Source organism: Lontra canadensis, unplaced genomic scaffold, assembly GCF_010015895.1.
Source record: "Lontra canadensis isolate GAN:19392208 unplaced genomic scaffold, GSC_riverotter_1.0 scaffold107, whole genome shotgun sequence".
In the NCBI taxonomy this organism is placed as follows: Eukaryota; Metazoa; Chordata; class Mammalia; order Carnivora; family Mustelidae; genus Lontra; species Lontra canadensis.
Window position 1 is genome coordinate 1,506,868 of NW_022631101.1, and position 21,212 is coordinate 1,528,079.

Below are 21,212 nucleotides of genomic sequence, written 5' to 3' on the forward strand. Positions count from 1 at the left end.
GGGGGGATACCCGCCGGGACCCGGCGAGGCGCAAACACCCGCCAAGCAGCTAATCAGCTCCATGGGGGAGAAAGTTTTCGGGAAAAGACGTCTTCTTCTGTTGTCTGCTGTGCACAAGCGGAAACTCCTCCCATTCTGCTCGTAGAGCGAGCGGGCCCCGAGCGACACCCCCGTGCTCCCGCACCGCATGGGCGCTCCCGGGTAAAGCCCCGCCCCCTGGTTCCACGTGGTCAGCTGCGCCACTCGGGTGGCTCTTGGCTGCTGGGTCTGAGGAAGGCACGGGTCACGGGATGGCGGGCACCCCGTCCGGCGGTGAGTTGCATCAGGACGGGCCGGCGGGGTGCAGAGCTGGCTGCCGGGAGGAGAAAGGGGCGCCGGGGGCATTCGGACGGAAAAAGGGACATCCCAGAAACAGGACCTCCGGAGAGAGTATCTCCCGCCCTTCGGGAGATACTTCGGACTGAGGGAGGGTATGGGGTGGGGTAACCTACCGGTGGAGGGAAGGGCCCCTCCAGGAATTGGCTCGGTGGAGATAGGGGTGCCTCTGGGGGACAGGCAGGAGAGAGGAGACCGGGTGGGGGGATTGAGGCGCTCAGGAGGCTGGGACCCAACGGCCAGTAGGCACCCTGGAGGATTGGATACGCGGAGAAGTGATAGCAGACCCCGTTTCCTCTTCTGCAGGTGCTGCTCCGTTCTCCTGTCCCCCCAACTTTACCGCGACATCCCCAGCTTCAGAGCCCACTCGTTTCTCTCTGGAGGTGTTAAGGGACCCAGATACGGAACTGTGGCTTATCCAGGCTCCTGTAGACTTCGCCCCAGACTGGTGAGTGGTCCCAGGCCACCTCCTGGAATACCCACCCCCCACCCCAGTGGCTGAACTTGGGCAAAGTTTAGAGGGGCTTTCCAAAGGCACTCAGGGCACCTGGGCAGTTCAGTTGGTTAAGCATCTGATTTTGGCTCAGGTCATGATCTCAGGGTCCTGGGATCAAGCCCTGCATCGCTCTTGGAGTTGGCTTCTCCCTCTCCCATGCTGGTGCTTCCTCTCTCAAATGAATAAATTTTTTTTTTCTTTTTTTAGTGCTGTTTCTCAGCTCCTTTCCTCCCTTTCACCAAAACAATCTGATAAAGCTTCTGCCTTCCCCTTTTTCCTTTCAGCCTCAATGGCCGGCTGGTGCCTCTCTCGGGCTCCCAGATTGTGAAGGGCAAGTTGGCAGGCAAGCGGCACCGCTACCGGGTCCTCAGAAGCAGCGGCCCCCAGGCTGGAGAAGCAATCCTGCTGGCTCCCTCAGGGGAGGCTGGAGGGGGACTCACCTGTGCCCCAGCCCCCCAGGGCAGCCTAAGGATCTTTGACGGTCCCCAAGAATCCCCACCCGGGACCCTGCTGCAGCCCATCCCAGCAAGCCCCCCGCCACAGATACCCCCTGGCCTGAGGCCTCGGTTCTGTGCCTTTGGAGGCAGCCTACCAGTAACAGGGCCTGGGTCCATCTTGGCACTGAAGTCGGGAGCCTCAAGGAAGAGGAAGAAGAAGAGACATACACCAGAAGCCTTAGTTCCCCAGGAGGTGGTTAATGGGCTTGGGGCCCTGGAGGTGGACACAGTTTTAGGGTCTCCAGATGGGGACGTGGGGAAGAAGAAAAAAAAGCAGGAGCTGAGGGAACCAGTGGTGATGGAGCCCTTGGCAGCAGAGCCCATGGCTGAGACATCGGAGCCCCCGGGAGCACCGTTCCCGTCCACCACCACCAAGAAGAAGAAAAAGAAGCCCCAAGGGGCAGAAACAGATGAACCAGAAGAGCAGAAGCCAGCGCCTGAAGAAAAGACAGTGGAGCTGGAACGCACAATTAAAAAGGAGCCTCTGGAAGAGACGGTCTTGTCTCCCACCAGGAAGAGGAAGAGGCAGAAGGGGACGGAAGGCTGGGAGCCAGGGGAAGGGATGCCAGCCGAGGCTCTGCTCCCGCTGAAGGTGGAGCCCCAGGAGGAAGCCATCCCACTGCTCTCGAAGAAGAAGAAGAAAGAAAAGGGGTACAAAGTCATGATGGAGCCTGCGACCGAGGCGACAGAGCTGGAGATGGGCCCTCTGGTGCTCCCAGGGGAGATAATGGAGCCCAAACTACCACATGAAGTTGAGCCTGAGTCTGAGGCTGCTCAGGCATCCACCAAAAAGAGGAGGAAGAAAGAAAAGTGGCCAAACGCGACGGGGGAGCCAGGGGAGTCTCAGATGGAGCCTGAGCCGCCTGGGGACCTCGAGCTGCAAACAGGCCTAGCAGCCACCGAGAAGAAGAAGAAGAAAGAACGCGGCCACAAAGCGACGGAGCCAAGGGCCGAGATGAGCGCCCCACAGGCTGAGGTGTTGGAGCTGGAGCTGCTGGGCGAGGGGGAGCCCGAGGCCAGGGCAGATCCAGCATCCACCAAGAAGAGGAAGAAGCGGGGCCGGGAAAGTGGGGTGCCGGAGACGGCGGCCCAGGAGGAGATGCCCAGACCGCTGCTGCATCCAGAGTCCGGGGAGGGGGCTCCCGCAGGACGGGAGAAGAAGCAGAAGAAGCTACAGCAGGATCCCATGTAGTCTCCTCCTGGGAAACTGAGGGCTACCATTAAGAAAAGCTGGAGGTGACCACCTGGACCAGCAGAGAGCGAGCACAGAGGACCCTGGTCTCCCCTCCGCCCCGGGTGACTGCCCCGGCACACCAGCAGCAGCCTGGGCCAGGAAAATGCTTTATTGTTACACCAAGGGCCTCCTTCGAAGCTGGGGTCATCGGGGCACTTTCAGGAAGGGCTCATGTAGGACGTCAAACACCCTCCGGGCCTGGGTGAGAGCAAGAAAGAAAGGAGGAGCCCGTCATTAAATGAGCCATTTGTTTGCTGCATCTGGAGTGGGCTTTGCTTCTTTCCCTCTCAGCCGGAGGGGACTCTGGGGACTAGGAGTGAAAGAGCCAGATCTTGAGTTTGTCCCAGACTGGCTGTGTGAGTTTGGGCTGGTTCCCACCCTCTCTGGGCCTCGGTTTTCCCCAGCTATAGGAGAAGCACTGTGAGCCTTCTGAAATCTTAGAGCTTTGGGATCTGAGGTCCCTTTAATCTGGAGCTGTCTCCTGCCTCGGTCTCTCAAGCCCATTCCCACAGCTCTTACCTTCTGGGGTCCCAGGCCCGGGCACAAAGCCAGATCTTCCCGCGATGCGGCCATGAGCTGTTCCAGAGACTGAGGAAGATGGGAGTGAAGGGTCAGAGATGGGGAGCACGAGACTACCCTGTACCTGATCGGGGGTCTCAGAGATCCCAGGAAGGAGCGGAGGTCCTGTGCGAGGGCAGGGGAGGCAGGAAGGATGGGGGGGATGGGGCAGAGCAGTGGAAGGAAACAGTTGTGGGGGGGTGGTCCTTGAAAAGGCAAAGGGGTCAGAATGCCCATTGGGACGAGGGAGTCATTCCTTACCCCAAAAGTAGTCAGGAGGGTCTGGCTGTCTGTTTTATTGACTGACTTCACAGTGGTCAGGCATTCAGTGACCTGGAAGGGAAAGAGGCAGAGATGCATCGCGAGAAGAAATGACCGCAAGAGGGAGCCTGTGGGGGGCAGTGCTGGGTCACCACTGGGTCCCCGGACACCCTGCATGCAGGAGGTATTCAACTAAATGCCTTTTTCTTTGATTAAAAAGTTCATCTCAGTGGGTTACCTGAGTAGCTCAGTCTGTTATGTGTCTACCTTCAGCTCAGGCTCCAGGCATCGAGCCCTGTGTCGGGCCCCCCTGCTCAGTGCAGGGCGTGCTTCTCCCTCTCCTTCTGCCTCTGCTCCTCCTCCCCTCCACCCCCCACGCCATGCTCTCACAAATAAAATCTTTTTTTTTTTTTTTAAGATTTTATTTATTTATTTGACAGACAGAGATCACAAGTAGGCAGAGAGAGAGAGAGGTGGAAGCAGGCTCCCTGCTGAGCAGAGAGCCTGATGCGGGGCTCGATCCCAGGGCGCTGGGATCATGACCTGAGCTGAAGGCAGAGGCTTTAACCCACTGAGCCACCCAGGTGCCCCACAAATAAAATCTTTAAAAAAATAATAAACTTTTAAAAATTTTAAAAATATAAGTTAATCTCAGAGTGGTCCCCGCCCAGGTGAGAGGGTGTCAGTCCTATCATAAGAAGATAAATACCATTTCTCTCGAGTTCGTTCTGCCCAGGGGAAGACTACAGGCTCTCAAGTCCCATGTGAGTTCAAAACTACAGCCCACTGCTTGCTCCCTGTGAGGCCTGGACATGGGAATTGACCCCTCTGGGCCTCTTTTCAGGCAAGTGGGGGGCCCTAAGATTCCCCACCTCAGCGGTGGCAGTGGATGTCCACCATTATTCAGTCATTGGAGCCCAGGTTAAATAATTCATTCAGCCAGTGCACCCTGAGCACCCACTGAGTGCTGCGTGTGCTGGGGACACAGCAGAGACCGAGCCAGCCTGGCCCTCCTGGGGTTCCCAGTCCAGTGTGGCGGACACAGCAGCTCCTGACAGTGGTGACCCACACAGGGAGGGCTGCGGGGGAGACCCCAAAAGGGGCACCTGACTTGGCCAAGGGATCAGGGAGGGCTTCCTGGAGAAGGAGGCATCAAAGCTGAGATGGGAAAGATGGGATTAGGCAGGTAGGCAGGCAGAGGGAACAGAAGGTCACAAGCTTAGAGGAGTGAGCCACATCTGGGAGAAGTGCCAGAATGCGACACCAGGGGCAGATGGGGCTGCTGGGCATTGTAGGCAGGGCCTTGTGAGGAGGCCAGGCGTACCCTGAAGGCACTGGGGAGCCATGGGAGGGTTCTGAGCTGGGGAAGGCAGAATCAAGTTTGTGCTTAAAGAAGACCCCTCTAGCCACTGTGTGAGTGAGAAAGGGGAGAAGGAGCTGAGAGTGGGATGGGGAGAAGAGGTAAAGTTCGAGCCCTGGGAAGGAGCTGGGGGAGGCCTGGGAAAGGAAGTGCCGTGGCCTCACCCGGGAGACGAAGTCCTGCTCCAGCTTCTCCATCAGGAGGTCCGCCGGCTTCTGCTCATAGGCCTTGTAGGTCTCCAGGTAGCGCCCGGCCTCCTCAGGGCTGGGGTGAGAACATTCGGGTCAGCCAGGAGGAGTGGGGCATGTTTTAGGTTCATTATGATGCTAACTCTAATACAGAGAAAAACAAACTTTCCTCCTCTAAATGTTCCCCGGCGACAATCCCGACAATCCCGGCCAGGCGCACTAAGGGGCTGAGCCTGGGAGCCCGACCCGCTGGATTCAGGTTGCTCCTGCCCACTTGAGTGACCCTGGGGCCAGTGATTTTCTCTCTCTGGGCCTCAGTTTCCTCATCTGTAAAGTGGAGTGAATGCAGAATTGCGACAATTATAGGAGCCATGGCTTCAAGCGCTCAGAGACCTGTTTAAGAAACGAGCTATTCTGGGGCGCCTGGGTGGCTCAGTGGGTTAAAGCCTCTGCCTTCAGCTCAGGTCATGATCCCAGGGTCCTGGGATCGAGCCCCACATCAGGCTCTCTGCTCAGCGGGGAGCCTGCTTCCTCCTCTCTCTCTCTCTGCCTGCCTCTCTGCCTACCTGTGCTCTCTGTCTGTCAAACAAACAAATAAGATCTTAAAAAAAAAAAAAAAAAAAAGAAACGAGCTATTCTGGAAGGGAAGCGGGTATGTGGAGTTTGAGAGGGAGAAAAACCACAAACACTGTTACTCTCTTCCCAGCCCCAGGAAGACCAATTCAGGAGGCATTCAGTCCCCACTGCCGGTTTTTTTTTTTTTTTTTAAGATTTTATTTATTTATTTGTCAGAGAGAGAGAGGGAGAGAGAGCGAGCACAGGCAGAGTGACAGGCAGAGGCAGAGGGAGAAGCAGGTTCCCTGATGAGCAAGGAGCCTGATGTGGGACTCGATCCCAGGACGCCGGGATCATGACCCGAGCCGAAGGCAGCTGCTTAACCAACTGAGCCACCCAGGCATCCCCCCACTGCCGGTTTTTAATGTAGCATGCCTTCAAGAGGAAGGTTGCGGGCGAGCTGACAGCCGAATCTTACTATAGCCGCTAACATGACCTGAGAATGACAGTTTTCACGTCAGGCATGGGTTCCTCTGACCTGTAACCAACTGCTTCAAAGGTAGGCGACCTAAGCAAATCTTCACAAGGCTCTATCTGTGTGCAGAAGAAAGTAACTCAAGTTTATTGGCTCTGGGAAGAAGCTGCCTTTTTTTGTTCGGGGAGTTTGCGAAGAGTGAGTTGAGTGGAAGTAAATAAAGGATTCAGGGTCAAGGCCTCAGGAAAGGTAAAGAGCAATTTTTTTTGTTTCTTTTTTTTTTTTTTTTTTTTAAAGATTTTTTTTATTTATTTATTTGACAGAGAGAGATCACAAGCAGGCAGAGAGGCAGGCACAGAGAGAGGCAGAGAGAGAGGAGGAAGCAGGCTCCCTGCTGAGCAGAGAGCCCGATGCGGGGCTTGATCCCAGGACTCCAAGATCATGACCTGAGCCGAAGGCAGCGGCTTAACCCACTGAGCCACCCAGGCGCCCTGTTTCTTTTTTTTTAATTAAGTGATGGTTCATATTCTCAAAAGAAACATTCATTTTTCTAATTCTTTTTTTTCCCATCAGACGGGTGTTTCGGCTTTTCAGCAGGATTATTGTTAATGGTTCTTTTTTTTTTTTTAATATTTTATTTATTTATTTGACAGAGAGAGAGAGATCACAAGTAGGCAGAGAGGCAGGCAGAGAGAGAGGGGGAAGCAGGCTCCCCGCCGAGCAGAGAGCCCGACTCGGGGCTCGATCTCAGGACCCTGAGATCATGACCTGAGCCGAAGGCGGAGGCTTTAACCCACTGAGCCACCCAGGCACCCCTCCTGTTACAGTCCTTAATAATTTGTTCGGGACCCTCACGTTACGACACTATGTCACATCCTAGAATTTGCTTTCTTTTTCGCACTCTACAATATAAGCAGGATGTCTTCCCCTGTCAGCAGAAGGAGCTTGGCCTCTTTTATTTAATGGTTGCAAAATATTCCATGATTTGCATGTAAAGACACAGTAATCATGAGAGTCTAGATGCATGCCAGGCACTGCTCTAACTCATTATGGTCAGAAGCTTCCAGAAACCCCTGCCCCCACCCCAAAGCTCCTATATGGCACTTAATATTTTCAAACCATTATACAGAGGAAGAAACATGGACCAGCGGGGTGGGGTCACTTGCCCAAAATGACACAGCTGAGAGAAACAGCACCTTTAACTTTATGTGACGTGACGCTACTTCCCACAAAATAGAGTAACGTTTACAATTGCTTTTAATATACAACTAACTTGGGGGCGCCTGGCTGGCTCAGTCGGTAGAGTATGCGACTCTTGATCTCTTGGGGTCGTGAGTTCAAGGTCGTGACTTGGCCTATATGCCTGACAGAACATTACACAGCTGGGAAAGAATGTGCATCCAGACAATGGGATATTATTCAGCAGTAAGAAGTGAGCTTCCTAATCACAAGAAGGCCTGGAGGAACCTTAGAAGCGTATTGCTAAGTGAGAGAAGCCAATCTGGAAAGGCTTCTGTGAGGTAAGAGGAAACTTCTACGGTCTCTGCACCCTGGTTTCCGGCACAGAGCTCAGGAGACCCTTGTACCTTCCTCAGAGAAAAGAGCACAAGGATGGGGCGCCTGGGTGGCTCAGTGGGTTAAAGGAGCAAGGAGCCCGATGGGGGGGCTCGATCCCAGGACCCTGGGATCCCCTCCCCAGAGGTCACCGCTGTCCAAGGCCTGGAGCCCATTGTAGCCCTTTCTAGTTTATCTGCATACGTGTCTGTTCCAAAACACGGCTCCCTTTCCTTCCTTCTGCCCATAAATAAAAATACGGTGCTGTCTGGTTCTCACCACCGAAGCTGCACTGATGGCCCGCATCATCGCAGACGCACATTTGCACATGCGAGCAGGGCTCATCCTGGTGCGGGAATGTCTGCGTTGAAGAGCGGTGTCTATTTCATGTTAATGGCCAATCAAGTCTCCCGCCAACCAAATGTGCAGGTGCCCGTTTCATGCTATCCATCTGAGACGTTTTCACCAGATTTATGAGAGAAAAATGGCACCTCATTTTTAAAAAGCAGCTTTTTTCAGGCACCTGGGTGGCTCAGTCGGTTGAGCGTCTACCTTCGGCTCAGGTCATAGTCCCAGGGTCCTGGGATCGAGCCCCACCACATGGGGCTCCCTGCTCAGCAGGGGGGTCTGCTTCTTCCTCGTCTCTGCCCCTCCCCCACCACATGTGCTCCCTCTCGCTCTCTCAAATAAAATCTTAAAAAAATAGAATAAAATAAAATTTATTTTTTTCCTGATAAACAATAAAGTTCGTATTTTTTCATGTGTTTTGGCAACCTGAATTAGATGCTTATTTGGGCTCTGACTGACTTCTGGAAATTTCTTTCCACATACAAATATATAATAAATGTTTAAATATATGCATGTAAGTATAAATATTTAAGTGTATTAACACTGTATAAATATAACTTATATGTACATACATAAATTAGAGATGTTAAATATTTATTTTATACATATATATATATATATATACACATTGTATACATGTATATATATATGTGCACAGCAAGTACTTTTTTGTAATTTGTCACTTGGCTTTTAACTTTATTTACAGTCTCTTACTATCCAGAAGTTTTAAAGTTTTAATATTCTCAAATCAGCCAAACTTTTTCCTTTATGGCTTTGGGGTTTTGGGTCTTGCTTAGACCCAAAACTTTTCCTACCCCAAGATTACGGAAAACATTCTCCTGTAAGATTTCTTCTAACACGTTGTTTGGTTTTTTTTTAATGTCTCTAATTTGTCAGGATTTAATTTTTCTTTATGGTGTAAGGAAGGGATATCTTTTTCCCAATTAGAAATTAGCCAATCTAAGGACGCCTGGGTGGCTCAATGGGTTAAAGCCTCTGCCTTCGACTCAGGTCATGATCCCAGGGTCCTGGGATGGAGCCCCACATCGGGCTCTCTGCTTGGCGGGGAGCCTGCTTCCTCCTCTCTCTCTGCCTGTCTCTCTGCCTATTTGTGATCTCTGTCAAATAAATAAATAAAATCTTTAAAAAAAAAAAAAAAAGAAAGAAATTAGCCAATCTAAATAGTCTTTAGAAACCCAGATATGGAATTATTTATTCAGACAGACTTTATATCTAACTCATCAGTGCCTAGTATGGTTCTGGCAATCTGACACAGGTCACCTGTTTGGGTGACCATGGCCCTCTAAGATATTAAGACCCTATTTTAAAGATGAAGACATTGAGGCCCAGAGGGAGGCAGTGCCTGGACCAGGCTCATACGGGGAGTTCATGGCAGGAGAAGGAAAGGTCTGGGCGGGGGTGGGGTGGACTGACTCTCGGGATGGAGCCTGACCTGGGCGGGGAGCCTCGGTCTCACCTCCAGGCAAGGACTAGGGTGCAGTCAGCCAGGATGCACATCTTGGCCAGCTCCTTGAGGGCCTGCTGAGGATCTTTCTGGGTGGAAAAGAAAGTCAGAATGAGAAATCTGGTAGAAAGCAGGAATTACAGTCTTGAAAACACAGTAGGTTAGGATGCCAAGCACCTTCCACTTGACTGACACGCGCTAAGCTCTGACTGGGCTGGGCAGTGCCGCCTGTGCTGGGCAGTGCCGCGACCCCGCAGCAACCAAGACAGCCCAGGCTCTGCCCTCTCGGGCTCACAGTCTGATGAGGCAGATAAACTGTCCCCGCACAGTGATGAGCCACAGTAGGCAGGACTGGGATGGGAGAGTAGGAGCATCTGACCTGCCCAGGGGATCAGGGAGAGCTTCCTGGAGGAAGGGACATCTGAGCTGAGACCTGAAGGGGAATGAAGAGGTGCGAAGGAGGCAAAGGAGAACAAAAATGGAATTCCACAGAGAACAGCTTATCCAAAGGATGGGAGGGGAAAGAGGGCTTGAGGAGTTGTGATTCACATAGTATGTGAGAATGATGTAAAGGGGTAACCACACGGAAGCTTAGAAATGAACCCAGAGGGGCACCTGGGTGGCTCAGTGGGTTAAGCCTCTGCCTTCAGCTCAGGTCATGATCTCAGGGTCCTGGGATCGAGCCCCGCTTCAGGCTCTCTGCTCAGCGGGGAGCCTGCTTCCCCCTCTCTCTCTGCCTGCCTCTCTGCCTACTTGTGATCTCTCTCCCTGTCAAATAAGTAAATAAAATCTTAAAAGAAAAAAAAGAAAAGAAATGAACCCAGAGTGTGGGGCATGGGGGGCAGGCACACAGGGCCTCACAGGCCACAGACGGCACTGGAGAGCCACGGAGAGATGTAGACAGATCTGTCCTTTAGGGAAACTCCTCTGGCTGCGGTAAGGAGGGGAGGCACTGAGGTTAGAGGCCATGAGACAAGGGAAGAGGCTGGAGCCAAGCCCCTGGATGAGAGGATGACACCGATTCAAGACACATTCAGGTGGCAGAGGGCTGGGCTCGGCCGAAGTGGGATAGGGAAGGAGGAGATGGATGATTTTACCCTCTGACTCCCCCTTGCCAATACAGGGTGTCAATCCTAGATGTGAGAGGTGGTTCCTCACTGAGGTTTCAGCTTGCATCTTCCCTCAGGATTCAATAGTCCACTTGGCGGCCGTGAGGCCCAACGCGCCCCATTTCACAGACGGGGCCAATGAGGCCGGTAGGGAAGTGACTGCTGCTTACCACGTCCACCTGGACGAGCAGGACCCGCAGGGCGAAGCTCTTCCCCAGGCTCTGCAGCCGCTCGTGGATGTAGTCTGGGTGGAGGTTGTGGTAGCGGAGGCTGGGGGGCAGGGGAGAGGGAAGGATTGGGAGGCCTCAGTCTCCCCGAGACCCCAGGAGCCCTTCTTCACTCTCGCTGGCAGGCAGAGGGTGTGGGCAACACAGGGATCTGAGGCTCAGAGAAGTGAAGTGACGTGGCCCAGCTCACTCAGCAAGGCAGGGGCACAGTGGGGTTCACAGCAAGGGCTGCCTGGCTCTGGCTCCCTGGAGGGACAGACCCCAGGTTCCTCATGGAGGCAGGGAAGAGACTTGGGCTTTGGGTAGAGGATAGGGAACCAGGGCTCAGAGATCGTGGACTGCGGGACACTGTGCAGCTTATCTTGGGAGGCAGGCCCATCCCAGGGACTGTCTGCTTTGGCCTCAAAAGGGGCTGGCAGGGGGAAGGGGTGGCTTTCCCACCCAGGGAACTAGGGGACATCTCTGCCCAGCAGCCACCAGCTCTCCCACCTTGCAGGGGGGACAGGAACTTAGAAGTTTCACTTCCCCCTCGAGCTCTGTCTGGAGAGGAACCCCGGGGAGTAGAGAGGGAATGGGCTTCATAGGGGCAGAGGGTAGAGAAATCCTGGTTCTCATCAACTCGTCCTAGATGTCTGGGACATGAGTGACCTGACCCCTTCCTCCCTCAGACCCAGGAGTCCAGGCCCCCAGCCTCCTCCTCTCTCAGACCCAGGAGCCCAGGCCCCCAGCCTCCTCTTTCAGACCCAGGAGCTTAAGACCTCCAGCTCTCTCCTCCCTCAGACCCAGGAATCCAGGCCCCCAGCCCCTCCTTCCTCAGACTCAGAAGTCCAGGCCATCAGTCTCCTCCTCCCTCAGACCCAGGAGCCCAAGCCCCCAATCCCTTCCTCCCTCAGAACCAGAAGCCTAAGGCCCCCCCAGCCCTGTCCTCCCTCAGATTGAGGAGCCCGTGCCCCCAGACCCTCCTCCCTCAGACCCACAGTCTGGGCCTGTAGCTCTTCTGACTCTGGGCACCTCCAGGCTAAGACCTCTTCCTTCCATACAAGGTCCCATGGAGGCCCAGGGCCAACAGGGCGACATGCAAACGTCTCCCAGTGAACGGTCCAAAACACTTCCTCCCTGGAAGGTGGGCAGCCCCTCAGAGCTCACCTGAGGAACAGGGCACAGGTGCTCTGGCCCAGCACGTAGTCAGGAAGCACATCACCAAACTCCCAGGGCACGTTACGCACAAACTTCAGCACGGGGTTGCCCCTCTGGGGAGGGAGGGAGGAAGGGCCAAAGCCATTAACAGGAATAGCCCTGGGACTACTGCCACCCCAGGGCCCCCTCCCCCACTACTGTCAACACCTCCCCACCTCTTCCTGCCTGTGCCTGTGGTCCTCCTCTCCAGAGTCTACCTCCTCAGCCTGAAATGTCCTTGGTGCTCTGGCTCTGACCTAGGCCCCTCCCCCCAGCCCTGAGCCTTAACTAAAGGATCCCTGAGTCTCTCTAGCTCAGCCCTCTCCCCTGGCCCCACGTGTGTGTCCTGGGGCTGTGGGACACTTCCTCCAGGAGGTCTGCCTCACTGCCTCCAAGTGCCTTCAGCATCAGCCATCACACCTGCCCCTCCAACAGGCCCCACTTCAGGGACAGCCCCACCATCCAGAGACCTGAGCCTGATCATGGACATGTCCCTCTCCCCCTCCTCCTCCAGTTAGGATGTCTGCCTGAGACAGGATCCCATTTTCATTTTTAAAGGATTACTTTGGGGCATCTGGGTGTCTCAGTCAGTTAAGCATCTGCCTTGGGCTCAGGTCATGATCCCAGGGTCCTGGGATCGAGCCCTCCATTGGGCTCCCGGCTCCCTCTACCCCTCCCCGCTGCTCGTGATCTCTCTCTCTCAAATAAACAAAATACTTTTTTAAAAAGGATTACTGGACACCTGGGTGGCTCAGTGGGTTAAGCCACTGCCTTCGGCTCAGGTGGTGATCCCGGAGTTCTGAGATAGAGTCCTGCATCGGGCTCTCTGCTCCTTGGGGAGTCTGCTTCTCCCTCTAACCTTCTCCCCTCTCATGCTCTCTCTCACTCTCTTTCTCAAATAAATAAATAAAATCGTAAATAAATAAATAAATAAATAAATAAATAAATAAATGGATCACCTTGTCCCCTTCACACCCACAAGAATGGCCAAAACGGTCAAAAAGACAGACAAGGAAAGGCAGTGAGGATCTGGGCAAGCTGCAACGCCCGCCCACTGCTGGAGGGAACTAAACTGATGCTGTGTTGGAGAAGATGGTTTGGCAGTTCCTAAAAAAGCTCACTCTAGAGCCACCCCATGACCCAGCAAGTCCACCCCTGCATAAATCCCCCAGAGAACCGAAAACCCACATCTACCGAAAAACCCGAATGCAAATGTTCAGGGCACCATCTTCGGAATAACCAATGAGTACCAAGAGTGGAGGGAGGAGAACCCCGGCCCGGCACCCCCACACGCCCGGATACCCTCGGGCCCACGAAGGGGAAGGAAGGAAGCACGGACTCGAGCTTCCTCGTAGAGGAACCCGAAAGCCTTATGCCAGGTGAAAGGAGCCAGACGTCAGCCGACAGCCATGTGGGTGGTCTGCACTTTTTGGCTATTCGAAACAAACCTGCGGGGACCACTCGTGCCCCAGATTTTGTACTTTTCTCTGGAACATCTACCTAGAAGTAGACTTCCTGGGTCATACAGCAACTCTTATTTTTTTTAAGATTTTATTTTTGTGGGGGGTGTCTGGGTGGGCTCAGCTGATTAAGCATCTGACTCTTGTTTTCGGCTCAGGTCATGATCTCAGGGTCCTGGGATCGAGACCCGCGTCGGGCTCTCTGCTCAGCGGGGAGCCTGCTTCCCCCTCTCTCTCTCTGCCTGCCTTTCTGCCTACTTTTGATCTGTCAAATAGATAAATGAAATCTTTTAAAAAATTATATATATTTCTAAGTAATTAAACTTAACATGGGGCTCGAACCTACAACCCTAAGGTCCACCAGCTGAGCCAGCCAGGTACCCCAGTAACTCTATGCTTAAATGTCTGAGGAACCGCCAGACTGTTTTCCAAAGTGACTGCACCGTTGTGCATTCCCACCAGCAGCCCATGTGGGCTCCAGTTCCTTCCTGGCCTCTAGACCCTTCTATGGCCCCTTGATGAAAGCCATCCATAAGCTGCTACCCCACTGGGATCTTGATTTGCATTTCCCTGGTGGCAGACAATACTGCGTATATTTTCACATTCTCGGGTCCTACCAGTATCTCTGTAAGTGGCCGCTCTTCTGGAGAACAGGACCTCCGCCAACAGCAGAGCCCTCACCCGCTGCCCTTCCATCACTCTATCCCCAGCCTAGAACGAGCATCTGGCGACCTCTGAACATATCTGTGGACTGCAGGCAGGCGAAACCTCATTTCAAAGGCACAGATGAGTTAAGTCACTCACTCAAGATCACACAGCTACTGTGTGCCAGAGCAGGATGCGAACTCAGGCCTGCGTTCAAGAAACAGTTTTGGGGGGGCGCCTGGGTGGCTCAGTGGGTTAAAGCCTCTGCCTTCGGCTTGGGTCTTGATCCCAGGGTCTGGGTTCGAGCCCCACATCGGGCTCCCTGCTCAGCAGGGAGCCTGCTTTCCTTCCTCTCTCTCTCTGCCTACCTATGATCTCTGTCTGTCAAATAAATAAATAAAATCTTTAAAAAAAAAGAAAGAAAGAAAGAAAGAAAAAAGAAACAGTTTTTGAATGAATGAACAAACCCGGGGAACAGGAAACTTAGTTGCACTAACGTGGTCGCACCCAAAGAGTCAGAGTGTTACAGATAAACTTTTGTGCCCCCCCACCAAATTCACATGTGGAAATCCTAACCCATGATGTGATGGTATTAGGAAGTGAAGAGAGGCGATTTGGTCATGAAGGTGGAACCCTCATGAAGGGGATTAGGGCCTTCATAAAAGGGACCCCAGAGCGCTCCCTCCCCTCTTCTGCTGTGTGAGGACACACTGAGAAGACAGCAGTCTATGAACCGGGGTCCTTCCTGGACACTGAATCAGCCAGTGCCTTGATCTTGGACTTCCCAGGCTCCAGAACTCTGAGAAATAAATGTTTGCCGTTTAAACTACCCAGCCTATGGTATTTTTGTCATAACAAACAACAGGACACGGGGCAACCTCAGCTCATACGTGGTACTTGAATGGATGAATGAAAGAGGGGCCCAGCCCGGAGCACAGTGGCCAGAGCTCAGCCTCCCTTCCACTACCCACCAGAACTCCCCGCCCCATAACCCAAGTTTCCCCTACTTCTCTATCCCCTCCTTACCTGGCGGGGGCTCACAATGATGCTGCTGGATTTCGCCCCTGGTTTGGGGGCCTGATTAGCAGTCTCTCCTGCCAGGAGCTCAGGCCCCGGGGGTTGTGGCGCTCCAGCCCCTCCTGGAGGTCCCGAGATGGCATACTCAGCATATGTCTGAGGGGTTGCCTGAGGTGAGGTTTCCACAGTGGGCAGGCTCCGGGTGGATTTGAATAAGGGCTTGACCTGTGCAGGGAAGGGGAGTGTCAAAGTCAAAATCGAGCTCCTTCTCCCCACTCCTCAGCCTCTGCACTGGTCCTGGCAACCGTCTTCTCTCCCTTGGACCCCTGCAGTCACCTCCTCACCAGCTCCCTGCCGACACCCTTACTCCCCACAGTCTGTTCACTGTCATTTCATAACACTCTGCTTGGAGACCTCGGTGGCTCCCATCTCAGAGCAAAAGCCGAAGCTGTCACCACAGCCCACAAGACTCTGGACGATCTGTCCCTGCCCCCTTGCCTCAGGAGGGTCTCACCTCTCACCTCTTTCCCTTTGCTTTCTCTAGTCTAGCCCCACTGGCCTTCTGGCTGCCTTCAAACTCCCTGGGCCTTTGCACTGGCTGTCCCTTCTGCCTCCAGATGTTCTCACATAGCTCACTCCCTCAACTCTTTCAGATCACGGCGAGATGTCACCTCCTCAGAGAAGCAGTCCCTTCAAGTAAGGTAGCACCTTTCCCCCAACACCCCCTATACCGTTAGTTGTTTTTCTTCCTAGCCCCTAGTGACCAGCTGGTCCTCAGCACCAGCCAATTGTTTTCCCGTAGGAATGCAATCTCATTGTTGTCATCTCCTTCCATTTTCCAAAACATGCCAAAAGCGCAGACTTTCTTTTTAATTGCAAAGCCTTCCAATTCTCAAACGTCAGCAATAAACTGATGTTCTGCAAACCAGGGTGCCGGCCACATAAAACAAGGCTTGCCGGTTCGCTGTCCCTATCTGGAGCCCTCTCTTGGAATCACCATGACATTTTACAGATAGGGAAACAGACTTGCGGAGCACAGGTGTTTTCCCAAGGTGACCCAGGTCCCATTTCCTAACCCACACGTGTGGTCGCAGGGCCGTTCCTGTCCTCCTTCCTCTCAATCGCCCGCCCAGCCTCCCAGCCTTCTCCCCATCTCCTCGTCCTACCCTTGCAGGAGGGGCCTCATCCTCCTCCAGCGGTATGAAGAATTTCTTCCTCGTGGGTGGCCCAGAGGGCTGCCGCACTCCCTCTTCGTCCATCCCAAGGTTCTTCTGGGGCCTGGAAATGAAGACATGGCGGCGGGGGCGAGGGAGACACCAGGGCCTGCATTCCCATCCTCCCAGCAGGAACCCCCACTCACAGCCACCGCACCCCAAAAATCCCCGCGCAACACAGCGTCAAGTTCCAAACACCCAGTGCCCCGGATTCTTTAAAGCCCCGCCCACAGGGAGCCTCCACCATCAGCTCGCCCCGCCCCTTACCGGTCTAGGCGTTCCATTAACCCCGCCCCTCATGGTCCCCACTTTCTATTCGCCCCGCCCTTCGTTGGTCCAGTCCAGCCTCTGTCCCCTCCTTCCCGCCCACAGGGCTCGCACCTGATACCCTCCCCTAGCTCCATCTCGTCCTTCTCTGAAACACTACGACGATTGATTGGCTCCTGTGGCTACCAATCGCCTCCCCCTCCCCCCGCCCCTCTCGACCGAGCAGGCGGTCGGAGCGCCGCGAGGACTCACCCTTGCCCCCGAGCCGCGAGTGAAAAACCGGAGAGGGACCGAGGCTTCCCACCGCCGACGCGGCCAGCGGGTCCCCGGGCTCGCCGCACTTCCGGCCTCTCTAGCCCCCGATCCTGCTCTCACTGTTCCCCAGAGGGGGTAGAGCTTCGAGAGGGGCTGTCCCCGCGCCAGCTCTCTATGGTCCTGGAGGACTGCGGAGGTTTGGGTTGGAGAGAGCGGTTGACCTAGCCACCTGACCGTCTCCGGTTGCCGAGAAGTTCAATTTCGGTGCCTTTATGAGGCACCTCCGTGTGCTCGAGCTCCGGACAGGATTCACTGCGAGGGTGGAGTGGGGTGGGATGGAGGGGCGGGGTGGGTTGGGGGGGAATGGCGGGAGATCAAATTAGGTTCCCCCCGGGGCATTTGGGTGGCTCAGTGGGTTAAGCCTCTGCCTTGGGCTCAGGTCATGATCTCAGGGTCCTGGGAGCGAGCCCCGCATCGGGCTCTCTGCTCAGCGAGGAGCCTGCTTCATCCCCCCGCCCCGACCGCCTGCTTGTGATTTCTCTCTGTGTTAAATAAATAAATAAAACCTTAAAAAAAAATTAGGTTCCTCCTCTCAGTCCAGACTTGGGTTCACATCCCAGCTCTAGGCCTTTGACTTGGCCGCGGTTTCCACATTCATTTATTCGTTCATTCCACACGTACTCCCGAGCGCCTCCTCTGTTCCTGGCCCTGTGCGGGGCAGTGCTAGCGACTCAGCAGTGACCCCTGACAACCGCAGCTCCCTCCTGTCCTCCTGGAGCTCCCAGTCCAGTGAGCGAGACACGCTTGAGTTCCCAGTGACCGCCCGGAGTGGGCAAGGCTGGGATGGGAGACCGGGCACCGCCCGCGGGAGGGGAGGGGAGAGAAGGGGCCACCGAACCCGAGCCCCGGGGTAGGGAAGGGCTTCCTGGAGGAAGAGACATCTGAGCAGAGAGACCTGGTTGATGAGTTAGTATTAGTCATTTCCTGAAAGAACAGCATCACACTGTTCTAACTTGCGGCTCTCCGGTTACTAAGGAGAGAGAACATCTTTTTGTTGAGTTTATTGGTCTTATGTAGTTTGTCTTCTGTGAATTGCTTGCTCATATCCTTTGCCCATTTTTTTAATGGGGTTGTATGCTTTTTTTTTATTAGTCTTAATTTGTAGGAGTACTTTATGGATTCCGATTCTAATTCTTAGTTAAGTATATTCCAAGTATCTCCTCCTAGTTTGTACTTTGTATTTTAACTATTTATGTCACAGAGAATTCTTAGTGTTTATTCAGAACTGTTTATCAGTCTGTTCGGTGCTGACTTTGGCTTTTGGTGTGTTAAGAGACCTGCCATACCCTCAAGGTTATAAAAATATCAATTACTTTTAATACTTTCAGAGTCTTGATTTTGTTTCTGTCTTTAATCCATATAAGACTTAATTTTGAAGATGCACTATGGCAGGAATTTATGATGAATGTAGCCAACTGTCCCAATACGATATATTTTTTTTTAAGATTTTATTTATTTATTTGACAGACAGAGATCACAAGTAGGCAGAGAGGCAGGCAGAGAGAGAGAGAGAGGGAAGCAGGCTTCCCGCTGAGCAGAGAACCCGATTCAGGGCTCGATCCCAGGACCCTGAGATCATGACCTGAGCCAAAGGCAGAGGCTTTAACCCACTGAGCCACCCAGGCACCCCCCCTTTCCCCAGTTTTGATATTTCACCTTTATCGTGAGCCAAATTCCCATATATACATGTCTATATATGTCTATTTCTGACATTTCTGTTAAGTTTTATTAATCTCTATATCTGTTCCTTGCGTCCATGCTGTACTGTTTAATGATTTTATTTTTTTTTAAGATTTTATTTATTTATTTGACAGACAGAGATCACAAGTACGCAGAGAGGCAGGCAGAGAGAGAGGATGGGGGAAGCAGGCTCCCCGCCGAGCAGAGAGCCCGACGCGGGGCTCGATCCCAGGACCCTGGGACCACGACCTGAACTGAAGGCAGAGGCTTCAACCCACTGAGCCACCCAGGCACCCCTAATGATTTTATTTTAATACATTTTGTGATCACATCAGGCAAGTCCCCCCTGTTCAGTTTCAAATCTGTCTTTACTGTTCTTACACCTTTTCTCTTCTAGATGGATTTTAGCATCTTGGAATTTCAATGAATTGATGGTTTCATTTTTTCAAAGATTTTATTTATTTATTTGAGACAGAGAGAGTGTGAGAGAGTGCACAAGCAAAGGGGAGGTGCAGAGAGAGAAGTAGACTCTGGGCTGAGCAGGGAGCCGGACACAGGGGGGTTGATCCCAGCATCCTGGGATCATGACCTGAGCCAAAGGCAGACCCTTAACTAACTGAGCCATCCTAGGGGCCTCAAGTGATGGGTTAATTAAAAGACACCTTTTTCATATACCTGAATATACTGATTGTCTCTATCTCTCCAACGATTCCAGCTTTTGTTAGGAGCCTACTATAAAAGTTTTTTATAAATAATTTTTATTTGTACGATTGATTCATAAATACATTTTTTATTAGTCTCCTAGGAGAACTGTAACAAAGTACCCAAAACTGGGTGGCTTAAGTGACAGAAATGAATTGTCTCACGGTTCTGGAGGCTACAGGTCCAAAGTCAAGGTGTTGGCAGGGCTGTGTCCCCTCCTAGTGCACCAGGAAAGAATCAGGAAAGGATCTGTTCCAGGCCTTTCTCCCAACTGCTGGTAGCCTCAGGAGTTTCTTGGCTTGTAGATGGCCATTATCTCTCTGCGTCAGGGTCTTTTCTGTGTGTGTGTCTGTCTCTGTGCCTAAACTCCCCTGTTTATAAAGACACCAGTCAAACTGGATTAGGGCCCATGCTAATGACCTCATTTTAACTTGATTATCTCTGTAAAGACCTTATTTCCAAATAAGGTCACATTCTGAAGTACCAGGGGTTAGGACTCCAATACATCTTTTTTGGAAGATAAGCGTCAATCTATAACAATTCTGTTACTTTTTATAACCTTCTTTCTTCAGAATTCATTTTACTATTTGCTTGAGTCCATTCACTTCTAATGCTTTCAGAGAGCTTTCTGGATAGTCATGTTCTGAGTCTGGCTCATCTCAAAGGTAACTTCATTTTGTCCTCACAATTGGAATCTCTGATTCTGGGTTCCTAGTTATTTTTCTTGCAAAGTTAGAAGATACCAGTCCTCTCTCTCTGGCTTCTGCGTGGCTGATAGGAAGCGTACCATCCCCATGATTCTCCCTCCTACCTATGCATGCTCATCACTGGGTGTAATTCTCCCCCAAGGTCATCTACTAGCTATGTGACCTTGTGCCAGCCACTCAGCTTCTCTGTTCGTATCAGTTTGCTCATCTCTAAAATGGGGATGGGGCACCTGGCTGATGCAGTCAGTAGAGTGAGTGACTCTCAATCTCTGGGTGGTGAGTTTGAGCCCCATGTTGGGTGTAGCAATTACTTAAAAATAAATAAATAAAATAAACTTTAAAAATAAATAAGATGGGGGGGGACACCTGCCCGATGGCTCAGTCGGATAAGCGTCTGCCTTCGGCTCAGGTCATGATCCTGGAGTCCTGGAATCAAGTCCCACATCCAGCTCCTTGCTCAGTGGGGAGCCTGCTTCTCCCTCTGCCTGCTTGTGTGCTCTCTCTTCCTCTCTTTCTCTCTGACAAATAAATTTTTTAAAAAATCTTAAAAATAAATAAGATGGGAATAACAGTAGTAGATGTGTTATGAGAATGGAATGAGTTACGTGTCACCAGCCTAAAACTATACTTGGCGCACGGTAGGTGCTATATTTGATTTGAGTTTGTCATAAGAATAAAATAGCCCTAACCAAGTCCTGGACAGCAGGGGCTGGAGCTGTTGTGGCCACTGCTGTATCACCGTGTCCCTGCCCACCTCACCCTACCTCCCCACCTCCCTCACCCCTCCCCACTCACCCACTCCCCAACCCCCACGCTCCACCCCCCAGCGCCTGGCAACCAGAAGGGGCTAACAAACAGGGTATTGTGTGAATGATCAGAGAGCAGAGGCTAAGCGCTACAGCAAGCAACTGCACTGCTGGGGGTCTCAGTTTCCCCATCTGTAACTGCTAAGAACTCAGTAAGACCACAGGGAACTGTATCGAGATGGACAGTTCACCCATCCCTTGAATCCCTACATACTGAGCACCTACTATGTGCCAGGCACCGGGGACACAGTGGTGAACAAGTCAGCCCAGGTCCCTGCCCTGTGGGGCTGATGGTCTGTCTCATGGAGGAGACAGGCCACGAGAAGGAAGCACACGAATCAGAGAGTTTCAGAGGGCCACCTGTGCTATGAAGAAGAAAAAGCACGGCGCTGTGAGGCAGGTAATGCGGGAGGAGGGCTCACACTGTCACAGGGTGAGGAGCTCTATAAATAATAAAAATATTGCCACCAACTAGAGTCCCATCGAAATAGGTTGAGCACTTACTATGAGCTAAGGCCTCA

The 21,212-nt window shown here is 52.6% G+C and overlaps 2 protein-coding genes across 3 annotated transcripts; one reads left to right on the plus strand and one right to left on the minus strand.

Moving 5' to 3' along the window:
- Positions 1 to 268: 268 nt before the first annotated feature.
- CD3EAP (CD3e molecule associated protein) lies at positions 269 to 2,719 on the plus strand. The gene is made up of 3 exons (XM_032838912.1): positions 269 to 312; positions 682 to 823; positions 1,156 to 2,719. Exons 1-3 carry the CDS (start codon positions 291 to 293, stop codon positions 2,558 to 2,560), a joined length of 1,569 nt encoding a protein of 522 aa, XP_032694803.1. The 5' UTR covers positions 269 to 290; the 3' UTR covers positions 2,561 to 2,719.
- ERCC1 (ERCC excision repair 1, endonuclease non-catalytic subunit) lies at positions 2,694 to 16,854 on the minus strand. Of its 2 annotated transcripts, none has more exons than XM_032838914.1 (10): positions 16,734 to 16,854; positions 16,167 to 16,278; positions 15,010 to 15,225; positions 11,849 to 11,952; positions 10,646 to 10,745; positions 9,379 to 9,455; positions 4,946 to 5,045; positions 3,422 to 3,493; positions 3,122 to 3,190; positions 2,694 to 2,800 (listed from the first exon to the last, which is right to left on the minus strand). In XM_032838914.1, exons 2-10 carry the CDS (start codon positions 16,257 to 16,259, stop codon positions 2,747 to 2,749), a joined length of 885 nt encoding a protein of 294 aa, XP_032694805.1. In that variant the 5' UTR covers positions 16,260 to 16,278; positions 16,734 to 16,854; the 3' UTR covers positions 2,694 to 2,746. The 2 variants fall into 2 exon arrangements, with proteins under 2 accessions (XP_032694805.1, XP_032694804.1); XM_032838913.1 differs by lacking the exon at positions 16,734 to 16,854 and adding an exon at positions 16,482 to 16,537.
- Positions 16,855 to 21,212: the final 4,358 nt, after the last annotated feature.

Bases quoted from the DNA above. Each gene is read 5' to 3' on its own strand.
- CD3EAP (XM_032838912.1), top strand. From the start codon at position 291: ATGGCGGGCACCCCGTCCGGCG. The intron at 313-681 runs GTGAGTTGCATC...CCTCTTCTGCAG, and splicing joins GGCGGGCACCCCGTCCGGCG to GTGCTGCTCCGTTCTCCTGT. The intron at 824-1,155 runs GTGAGTGGTCCC...TTTTCCTTTCAG, and splicing joins GTAGACTTCGCCCCAGACTG to CCTCAATGGCCGGCTGGTGC.
- ERCC1 (XM_032838913.1), bottom strand. The intron at 15,226-16,166 runs GTAGGACGAGGA...TTCCCTGCACAG, and splicing joins ATGAGGCCCCTCCTGCAAGG to GTCAAGCCCTTATTCAAATC. The intron at 10,746-11,848 runs GTGAGCTCTGAG...CCTGCCCCCCAG, and splicing joins ACCTGTGCCCTGTTCCTCAG to CCTCCGCTACCACAACCTCC.